General features: G+C 39.9%; 1 protein-coding gene across 1 annotated transcript; it reads left to right on the top strand.

Annotated features, from left to right (window-relative positions):
* Positions 1-5,031: 5,031 nt before the first annotated feature.
* cdk7 (cyclin-dependent kinase 7) lies at positions 5,032-11,174 on the top strand. Its single transcript, XM_067608703.1, has 12 exons — positions 5,032-5,165; positions 5,400-5,459; positions 5,555-5,588; positions 5,687-5,754; positions 5,867-5,935; positions 8,049-8,159; positions 8,590-8,708; positions 9,037-9,136; positions 9,239-9,325; positions 9,448-9,597; positions 9,826-9,964; positions 10,674-11,174. The coding sequence occupies exons 1-12, from the start codon at positions 5,100-5,102 to the stop codon at positions 10,700-10,702; spliced, it is 1,032 nt and encodes a 343-aa protein (XP_067464804.1). The 5' UTR covers positions 5,032-5,099; the 3' UTR covers positions 10,703-11,174.
* Positions 11,175-11,739: the final 565 nt, after the last annotated feature.

Raw genomic sequence — 11,739 nt, 5'->3', positions numbered from 1 at the left:
CTAAAGCTTTTATGTGGCAATAGTTCCTCTGTGGTCTCACTGATGGGGAGAAAGGAGATTGAAAGATTGAGATGACGGAAGAAGGAGAAAAAATTATTTAACAATTAATTAATGCTTTGGCAAATGTCTTAAGTGGGGCCGCTGGATAGAAGAATTGAGAGAAGAAGCAAATAGAGACTCTGCAGGTGAATGTCAATAATTGGTTTGCCTTCTTTATGAATAATATAAGCAGTGGAGTCAGCAGAGCTGAAATAATAATAACACACTGATATTCATAACGAAGCTACAGCCCTTGACTGTGCTGGGGAAAGAGAGCAGTGAGAGTCATCGTGCTAACCTTGAGCTGACATTGCAAGCAGGAGAGACTCACGTTCAATCAATGAAGGGCTTTTCTCAGGGAGTCCACTAATCTCACAGGGCAGCAGAGGGTTCATCAGAGCTGAGAGACCCCTGGGACTGACAGAGGTAATGGGGTTAGCTCAGAGTGTGTGTGTGTGTGTGTGTGAGAATGTACATGTGCGTGCAGGAGAAAAGGTTTTCTTCTGTGCGAGCAAAGCACATGCAAAAATGCAACTGGGTGTGATCTTGTGCACTTGTGTGTTGCATATTAAGAGAGTGGTTGCGCGCTTGCATATAGATGTGTGTGACAATCGGGCATTCTGTGTGTATGTGTGTCAGAAGGAGCGAGGGCTATGCTGATAGAGTGAGAAGTTAATGGGACGTGTGACAAGGTTGATTACTGAGGCCTCAGTGATCTGGCTGGGTTAATGAAGTAAATGACTTCTTGGATAACACACCACTGGGGCTATCTCTAGCTCTTGATACACTCAGATAAACCAGAAAGACCTTCTCTTCTCCCTCATTTACCTTCCAAAGACGACTGGCTTGAACACCCTGCTACCCTTAGTTAGATCAGGCTCTTTCAATACACTCATGGCATCTGTCCTGAGGCACTTTTCACACTTTATCCCCTTTCAGTCTTCAATTTTTCCTGTAGTACTGTGAGCTATCAAATAAGGCAAAAAACCAACTGCATACATACAGCAATTCATTAAAACAGAGCTGCTCACCACACAGTGTCTCTAAAGGACTAAAGTGGTCTCCTGGAGTTTGCACATGCAGCCACACTTGCATATACAATTCTAGACACTCACACAAACAAAGGGAGAGAAAGAGTTATTGCAAGACTTTGTTCTCCATTTGAGTCTGAAGTAGAAAATCTTCTAATGAGAGCGATAACGATGTCTGAGAGGGGATGCAGACTGGAACAAAACAACAACGCAGATGGGAGCTAAGACAACAACAAAGACAGCCCTAAATGCAGTTGACTATGGACTCCCTGCTGGCTCTGTCGATCTGAAGAGATGACACTGCTCCCATCCCCCTGCTACTTATGGGGACATTATCATAATGTTGTCTCCGTATGAGCCGAGCGATCAAGTGGGCTCATCTTGAAGTCCTACACAAGCGCCGGTGTATGCTGATGCTCAGAAGCTGGGGGAAGACAGTGGTGAACGAAAAAAATGCCTGCCCTAATATTTATTCAAACTGACAGCTCTGGCGTCTAACAATGCAGCCCAGAACTGACAGCACCAATTTGATGAATCTCTGCGTTGGTTGTAAACAAACGGCAGCAAGGAGGATAATGATTGTCCTTCTGTTTGTCCTTCTGCTTTCTTATTGTCTTGTCACTACAGACATCTGCAAAGAATAAACGAGAAATGGGCAAAGTAAATCATGTTATGGACTGTGTGTGGTTGATGTCTTGCAGTAAGTCATTGCCAGTAGTTTGATAAATTTGGGTTCATACCCTGACTTATATAATACACTAAGAAAAGAGACAAAAAAAACAGTGATTGTATCTATTAGAGACATGAATAATGAATAATTAGTTCTCAGAAACAGATATTGTTTGTCACAGCTTGTGTGAACCTTCACACCTCAAACATCCACCCTACAACATCCTGTTGTGTTATAACTGTGCATGTGGTCAGATACAGCTGCACTGGTGTGTGCGTATGTGTGTGTGTGTGGGGGCCTATGTGAAAGAGTCAGAAACAGAAACCAAGAGGAAAACTCCCTAGATGACAGAACGCTACCACTTCCCCTGAGACTCTGTGAGTAAAACAAAGACAAAGATGCACAGCAGGTGTATGATACAGCACTGACTGAAGATAGCGCTGAATCATTCATCGCTTACACATTCTGTCAGTACATCAAAGTTCCTTTTAAACTCTACATTTCCAATGTATTGACCAAAGGAAAGACATATAAATGATTAAATGTCAAATTGAGAATTTTAAGACCATCTAAAACAGATATTTAAATATAAGTCAATGGAAACATAAGGTCTAATGTGCATTAGCCAACACTTTGGGACATAATCTTTTGTCATGCTTGAGGCGTGAGGAGTGTTATGACAGTGTTATTTTCCTCACAGAAATTTATCTTTCATCAGATCTTGGATTCTGCATTTTGACGTCACCTGCATGGTTTGTGGGTGGTGGCGGCAGCTTTTAATAAATCTGATTGCCAGTCATGAGTGAGTGTGTGTAACAGAATGTGTGTGTAACAGCGTGATGCAAAGAGGAAATTTTAAATAGTATCTTTAGGGGTGCAACGTGCTCAAACAACACCACATAAACCACCAGAATGGCCTCTTCACTCTTTTTTAAAAATAACTAGCCAGGTTATTGTAACTTTACAATCAGTGTATATGTTGCACAGGAAGAATATAGTAGCAATATCCCACATGCACACAAAAAAGACACCTGGTCTACATTTGTTGTTTACTGTACATCGTGTGAACACTGTCCTGTCTGAAGCTGCTTCCCAGCAGCAGGATGTGGTGGTGCGACACGTCCTCGCTCAACAACACCCACTTCCTATGAGTTTGATAAACAGCCTTGTGGTTTCACTCTCCTGCCCGTCAAACATAGGTATACACACACACACACATGTGCACAGGCACACACACACACACCCCAGCTCAACAGCATCACCATCTGCTAATGTGACATATAACCAGAGTGAGTTATGGTGTATAATGTTACCCATGGTATCATGAGATTTACTGTGACAAACTGTATAAATGCCACCAGAATCACTTATGCCTCCATAACTCAGCCTTCTCTACAGCCTCAGAGAGACTTAGAGGAATGAGCACAAGAATGCCCTCAAATCATATCAGAATTAGAGGGGGACATCAATGTGTCACATTTGTTTTAGAGCGAGTGATGTAAGTGGGTCTGAGTTATGTCCACTACTGGACAGTTATGTTCCACATTAGAGCCCATCCTAAAGGTTGATGATACAATGCCAGTAAAGATGTTGATTCCTGCAGGAGTCTGTTCTATTCTGTTCTGTTCTGTTCTGTTCTGTTCTGCTCTCTTCTCTTCTCTTCTCTTCTCTTCTCTTCTCTTCTCTTCTCTTCTCTTCTCTTCTCTTCTCTTCTCTTCTCTTCTCTTCTCTTCTCTTCTCTTCTCTTCATGGTTGCATGGGCACATACGGTCCTGTCAGTTACATCTGGGAGCTGTCAGATATGTATGTGCATGCATCTGAGGGGAGAATGAGGGGTGTATTAGGCCTGCTGATCCTTCACACTCCTCTTGTCAAACTTAACATGAAAATGAAAGTCAGTGAGTGCATGCATGTGTGTGTGTGTGTGTATGTGTGTGTGTGTGTGTGTTTGTGTGTGTGTGCATGCGCACATGTGTATGTGTGTGTGTGTGGTAAGAATGAGTAAGAGAGAGAGACAGGGCGGGTCAAAGGAGAGGAGCCATGCCTAATCCTGTGGGATGTGAGGGTATCTACTGTGTATGGAGATGGGATGTAGAGATGTGTTCAGCGGCGCATGGATCACAAAACCTTCCTAACTGACAGAAGAGACTCCCGAGAGACTGATGTCAAACTGCTAACTGCAAAAAAAAAAAAAAAAAAGGCTAACTGTCAGGAACATAACAGTATTTCATATTGCGTCATAACTGTTAAATGTTACAGGAATTTGAAAAAAGTTGATATTTGAGTAGAGATTTGTTTTGTTTTATGAGTGCTTTGTTTTTAAAACACAAAGTTTATAAAAACACAGTATCTTTCAAATACTGTAAATACAATACCTAATATACAGTACATACAGTATAAAATAAATAATATATATAAAGTATACACTCACCGAGCACTTTATTAAGAACACCTGTACAATCTTATGTAATTCAATGAAACAGCTGCCATAACTGCTCTTGCCCCCCTCATTATGTTAGTGGGGTGGACAAAATATTAGGAACACTTTTCAGTATAATGCACTCCAGTACACCGCCACCACCACCCACAACGACCTCAATTGTAAACATAAGGTAGAAATATCACCTTTCTCACAATGTCAACAAAAACTGAAAATGTATAAGGTTTGTGAAGTAGAGTTTATGGCATAGCTGTTGTATTGGATTACATTAGACTGCACAGGTGTTCCTGATAAAGTGCTGAGTGAGTGTGTACTTTAAATATATTATATATTTTATACTGCATGCACTGTATATTATGTACTGTATTTGTAGTATATAAAATATAAAGTAGGGTTTCTGTAGGATTAGTTTTGTTTTTATGTTTGTATCTAGATATGTGGATTTACATTATGCATCATACAGTGTTTACATCCAGATGTGTGTGTACAATGTGTATGTATGCCTGTATGTATGTAAATGTGTATGACTATGTAAGTTTATATATGTGGGACTAGGTACATACGTTCACATGTATATATATCATTTTTTCCTTATTAAAAGAAGATAATGTGAAATAATTGCAGCACAGAACAAAAAGCAATACTAAAAATAAAAAACAATACTAAATAATTTTTGCAGTCATATAAAAACAATACTAAAATAAAAGGAAAGGAAAGGAAATTAAACATAAGTTGGTTTATTTCAGCTAAACCTGCTTTTACAGTGACGTTTTCTCGGTCACTTTTCCGCGTGTTGCGTGAATTAAACCGGTAGGTGGCGGTGTTGCTCAACATAAAACCTCCTTTAACCCGGAAAAAGTACCTGCGGACCTTTAACAAGGCAGGAAGTTAGTCCTAATGAAATTGACAGTTAACTACAATGGCGCTTGATGTGAAGTCCAGAGCCAAACGATACGAGAAACTGGATTTCCTCGGCGAGGGTCAGGTAGGTAGCGACTAACATCACTAATTTAAGTCTTTATTTCTGTTTCTGTTCCTTTTGAGCGGCTTCTGACTTGCTCGGCGGGAAGCTTGATAGCAAGCTAACAAGCGTTAGCTGGTTGCTAATGTCAACAAAGCCCTGTTGGCTCATGCTGTGCTGACTGAGCAGCAGTGATACTGAAAATGCATTTCAGTCGCAGTGCTTCTATTATTATTGCTCACTGTCTCTTTTCTCCAGTTTGCCACAGTGTACAAAGCCAGAGACAAAACGACTGACACCATAGTTGCCATTAAAAAGGTACAAGATACTAAGTTAGCACCAGTGCTCACATGGTTAGCAGATGTAGGTTTGCTGATGTTTAACATCAAACTGTTTCGTTTGTTTTATTGCAGATTAAGGTTGGCCACAGAACTGAGGCTAAAGATGGTAAGTGCTGACTGACTGGTAGCCCTTTTCTAATGTTTTCACCCCATAGTGCTGTCCATGTACATCCAGCTCTTTAATGACTGTTATTCCTCCTTTAGGTATCAATAGGACTGCTCTTCGGGAAATCAAACTGCTGCAGGAGCTGCATCATCCAAATATCATTGGGGTTGGTAAAAAAAAAAAAAAAAGAAGACAATTTGTATGTGACATTTGAAGAATAAGAAGAAGATTAGAATATGTATTATTCTAAGTTGAATTTCATTCTCTGTGTGTTTCAGCTGCTGGATGCCTTTGGACATAAATCTAATATCAGCCTGGTGTTTGATTTCATGGAAACTGACTTGGAGGTGAGATAAAAAAAAATGTGTATTTCTCTCCAGGACATATCAACACATAATCAGTATATTCAGTAATGCAGACCCATTTAATAGCTCGCTCTATCTACTAATTTGGTTTGAACTAAGATGTAAGGGTCTGTGGTCGATCGACATTTCCTTATTTATGTCTCTGAATGTGTCCTACATAATTAACAGACTTTTTCAGGAGTATAGCCTAAAATTTAGAAGAGCTCCACTGGTTTTTCTATTATTTTATTCATATCAACCCCTTCCAGTATAATACGGTTGAGTGGTACAATATTATATGATTTAGTAGATGAATACCATGGATGACAGAGTCAAAGATTGATGTAGACTGGAATTAACATCTCTTGTATTTGATCTCATCATATTATACAGATATTTAGTATTATTCTTATACATGTCTTCCTCTTAATGTTGTATTAAAACACACAATGTATAATTTCTGCTGCTAGGTGTCTCTCATTCAAAACAATAACAAAAGACGGAGTGTGATGACTGTGTGAAGTAATGTGGAATCATGGGAGTTGTTGTGTTGTCATTGTTAAACAACAAGCTTTTCCAGTATAGGATTACTTCAGTGTTCATCGTTCAGGATGTTTTTACCGGGAGCCAAATTATCCGCAGAGGTCTCCTGCTCTCCAAAACAAACAGATGCGGTGATTAAAAGCCTGAATAAAGCAGTTTCACATTAAAAATCAGTGTTTCTCCGACGAAAGAGGGCGTCCGGGAGGGGCTGCTAGCCCGGCTGCTGCTAACGTTTGCTCAGTTTGTTTCTCTGATAATTTAAGATCCAGATGTCTGATGTCTAAAATCCTTCATCTGGTTAAAAGATACAGTCAAAAATGACCAAGATCTAAAAGGTTTATCAAAAAATGTGACTTAAAACTGAATAAAAGTCCATTTATAACAGTTTCTGGTGGGCAACCACAACGCCAATGTATTATCTTGTATGCGTATACTCTTTGGTAGAAGGAGGTATGACGCCATTGACAGGCGACCAAATGAAACAGACTGTTGCCTAGATTAAAATTACTGATTTCTCTGGGTTTGAAAATTGTTGGAAACATTTGGTATAATGTAGGTATACAACTCAACAAAATATATAACGTAGGCCTAGTTGTTTTTAGACATTTTAATGCAGAATAGTTACATATTATAGCTTTAACCGGCAGGCCACCAGATGGAAATTTCAGCCTTTATCGCTTCTCCCTTAATGAAGATCAGGGAGAGAACATTTAAAAGTTGGGTTTTATTTCAGTGTTTTTTGACAAATATCTATTCAGGTGTTTGACAACTGTGATAGTAATTTATTTGCTGTTACATTCAGCTTCCAATACCAAAGAGTGAGAAAGAACAGATGAGACAACTATGAGGGAGAGGTGTAAGGTCAGATGATAAAGTACGGAGTAGGAAAGAAAATATGAGCGGGATGATCAAGATAACTGTGTGAGTGCTCTCATCGGACCATTAAGTGGCTCTGCAAGGTCACTAAGGCTTTTATATTTTTCCTCTCGTTCCTCCGCACCTCCTCCTCTGGTTCATTTTGTGTACAAGGCTCCAGATGGACACTAATAGAACAATGCAAAACAAGATGACGCTGCTTTAAAAAAATCAATATCCCTTCACTCTTGGCTCTCACAACGATTAGATTCTATTAGCAGCTTACAGGCAGCAGACAGACATGAGGATGAAATATGATATTCAGCTTATCGGTGCTGAAATCCTATTTTTAGGCCAGATGCTCAGGTTTGGTTGTATGAGCTTATCAATTGCAGATGTTGGATGCTTTTTTTTGCCAGTAAGATTACATCGCAGGATACTGCAGCCAGTGTTTTTAGCCCCAGTTGAATAACAGAGATTCAGGGTGAGAGGTTGTATCTGAGCTACGCTGTCTAGCTCGGCTCCAGCTGTGTGCACTTCTTCACAGAGATATATCCCAGTTGTCTTCAATTCTCTTATCTGCTCTGATAAGTCTAATTTCATTTTTGAACTTGTGGCCTACGGTTATGTAAAAACATGAAATAATGGTTGAAGATTATTAGTTTATCAGATATCCGGATTCACTTCAGCCTGTTGGTCTTTGTTTTGTTTTTTTAAGGTGATTATCAAAGACACCAGCCTAGTCCTGACTCCAGCCAACATCAAAGCCTACATCCTCATGACTCTACAGGGATTAGAGTTTATGCACCAACACTGGGTCCTACACAGGGTAAAAGCACACACACACACACACACACACAATTGTAGAAAAATAAATCAAAGTCTGAGAAGTTGCATTTATTATGCTGCAGCAAGGGAAAACCACACATAGTACAATGGAGAGGATTTCACCAACAACATACAGTCTCACACAGATTATATAGACAGAGCATGGAGGATGCTAAGAAGGGAATAACAATCCCTGGGAAGGGCACTATAATTATGACAAGGGAAGTAATAGGCCTTTCACTGAGAATCAAATTAATAGAAGTATATTATGCTACAAAGCAATGAGCACAGTAATATAATACTTCACAGCAAGATACGTTTTCTAAACACAGACATGATCATTAACATGTTTATTCGATAAATAAAATTGCATTTCCTTATACGCATATCCACACATAGTTTATTATACATTTGCTACTTTGCATGTCCAGGATCTAAAGCCCAATAATCTGCTGCTGGATGGCAACGGAGTGTTGAAGTTGGCTGATTTTGGTTTGGCCAAATCATTTGGAAGCCCCAACAGAGTCTACACACATCAAGTTGTTACCAGGTCTGTACTGTTTCTCATCTTATTGTGTTTATGATACGAAACTTGTATTTTTATGTGCTTTTTCCTGTATGTTGGAACTCTCATTACAGCATATCCTAATCTGTTTAGATAAATAAATCCTCATGGGCTTAATTTTTACCTACTTTAAATTTATCTCATGAGGATATAAAGCATATTTTGGACTGATTAAGAGGTGTGACAGCATGCATTATTAAAAATAAGCTAATCTCAAATTCAAAAGAATGAAACTTCTCACTGGAGGAGCAGTGTTCTGTATGCTTGTTTTATAACTGTCAAATTTAACTCCATGTTTATCCGTCTTTCCTAGGTGGTACCGCTCCCCTGAGCTCCTGTTTGGTGCCAGGATGTACGGTGTAGGTGTTGACATGTGGGCAGTGGGATGCATCTTGGCAGAGTTACTCCTCCGGGTACACAAACCTCACTTTTAGAAGAAATTCACACAGTAATAGAGTCTGTTGCTGTCATTTTTGTGTCCATGCTAATGTTTGTGTATATTCTTTTTACTGTAGATACCATACCTTGCTGGAGATTCAGATCTTGACCAGCTGACTAAGATATTTGAGGCTCTTGGGACCCCCACAGAAGAAACGTGGCCTGTTGGTATCTGTGTTGTTTTTTTTGGGGGTGGGGGGGTTCGTGGTTATGTCTGTGTTTTGCTTTTTTCTCTGCTGAAATGTGGGGATCCTTATATACATTTGTTTGTCAAATGTCTTTGCAGGGAGTGAGTAGTCTACCAGACTATGTGTCCTTCAAAATATTTCCTGGCACACCTCTGGAACATATATTTAGTGCCGCGGGAGATGACTTACTAGAGCTGCTACAGGGATTCTTCACCTTTAACCCCTTGACAAGGACCACAGCCACACAGGTAGCATACACACTGAAGCACAGTAGCTGCTCTGACTCTCACATCATTAGACTAATTATGTTTAAGAGAGATGGTGTTCAACTATTGAATGTCTTTGCTCTCCATGGTTTCCTTCCTTTCCTTACATAACTGCAGCGGTTTAATTTTAGCAGGAGACATTACTGCCTAAGGGAAGATTGCCCATCCAGGAAGTATGACATGTTTATACTGTTGCCTTTTGCTCTCCAGGCTCTGAAGATGAAGTACTTCAGTAATCGACCTGCTGCCACTCCTGGCCCCCAACTCCCCAGACCCAACTGTGCAGCTGAGGCGCTGAGAGAGAAGGAAACAGTCGGGCTCAAGAGGAAAATCGAGGGCCTAGAGACAAGTAATACACACATAAGCTCATATTTGCTATATTTACTCATAATCCACCAAGTTATCACCATGACCTTGACTTGCCCACAGTCAAATAAAGCTGGGAAAAAAAGGGCAAGTGTGTGCAACAAATGTCTGAAGCTGATTTTTAAAAAGAGCTAGAAATTTTTGGAACATCCCACACAGACCTGAGTTACATATAGCATGTTGTGAATTTTAGCCTGGTGAACCCTCACCGTGTTCTCATGGTCATGTACACTAAGGTCGTAAATCTAAAATACCACTCGATTGAACCTAGCAATTCAAAGGGTGTTGGCTGCACATTTAACTGCAGTTAGAAATTCAGAATATAGTGTAGTAGAGCGCACATACACACACATTCAGTGGATTGTGGAAGGGTATGTTTTACTGAAGTAGGGCCTTGGTGTTTCTGGGAGGTTCAAAGCTTTTCCATCTCCTCCTGTGGTTTGGAAAATATCTGGGCTGACTATACGCTGTGCTTGATGCTACAGTATATTACAGAGAGAATGTCTAAACACTCAGATGGAAACTTTAGCAGAGAGGGGATTGCTCATTACTAGCTTGTTTTATTTGCACATGTATGTGGCCGTGCTGATGTAAGCTTTGAAAGCAGGACAGATGTGTGCAAACTTTCAGTATAATCTATTAAAGTGCATGTTTACAATGGATGTATTAATATTCTGTTTATCATTTTTCAGCTGTGATGAAGAAGAAGTTGATTTTTTGACCAGATGAGACCTGGAAAATCAGATGATTACCGTCTGCACATGACTACACGGCTCAGCTTCCCACATTGCTCAGGATTGTCAGCTGGAATGGGGGAAAAAAAAGAAGTCCAAAACCAGTGGAGGGAGGGAAGGGTTAAGATGTGGTTTATTTTAGGACATTTTAGAGGTTATAGCTGCTGTATGATTTTTGGAATTGTGCCTAAGGTCAGCTTTAAGTATCCCAGGTGCTGCTTTCTCCGGCAGTCCAGCAATGGATGTACAACAGAGACTGTCTGTGGTCAGTAGTGTTGGCTGTGGTCCTTTTTCATTGTAACAATGATGCCTAAACTCTGGGAGCCTGTTTGAATATGACTATTTATGTTACTGAAAAAGAGAAAAAAAAACAACAAGCAGTAAGCCTGATTTATTTCATGTACATGTATTTTTATTTTTTGTATGTAAGACCAATAAATGGTAAAAATACACATGGGATTTGTCTGCTGTGTTTATGGTTGGAAAAACATCAATATTGAATAACTCACCATGAAACCTGATTACATTTGTAATATATGATTTATTGACATACTTGCAATAACACCCACGTAGCTCTGAGAATACAGACACAGTGTACTTTTTCACCTGTTGAATGTGTGTGGACAGAAATATACTTCTGGTTTATTTACTCAGCATGTTGGAGAGAATCAGTGTGTGTATGTGGCATAAGCCCTTTCTTCAGGGCAGACAGGGTGACGCTGGGCTTGACAGTGTCATCCAACAGTGTGCCACCAGACATATCTTTCCCTCCCTGTCCTTTCTTTTCAACATTACTGTGATCCAACACACCCTGACATGTCAGAGGCCTGATGCTCTGACAGGCGCTCTGCTGCCCTTTTGGTTTTCTGTCAAACAGGATCAGATAAGTTAAGGGGAGAGGAAGAGATGAGAGTATGTCACTGTTGGGAAATTCAGTATTTAATCAAGTTTAGTTCTTTTTCTATGACAAAAGCCGGTGCAGATTTTATACTTTCTGTTTACTGTTAAATGACATCTGCTTCAG

This window comes from Thunnus thynnus, chromosome 2 (genome assembly GCF_963924715.1).
Source record: "Thunnus thynnus chromosome 2, fThuThy2.1, whole genome shotgun sequence".
NCBI classification, from domain to species: domain Eukaryota; kingdom Metazoa; phylum Chordata; class Actinopteri; order Scombriformes; family Scombridae; genus Thunnus; species Thunnus thynnus.
The sequence above is the reverse complement of the archived record's forward strand: the minus strand, read 5'-3'. Positions and strand labels throughout refer to the sequence as shown.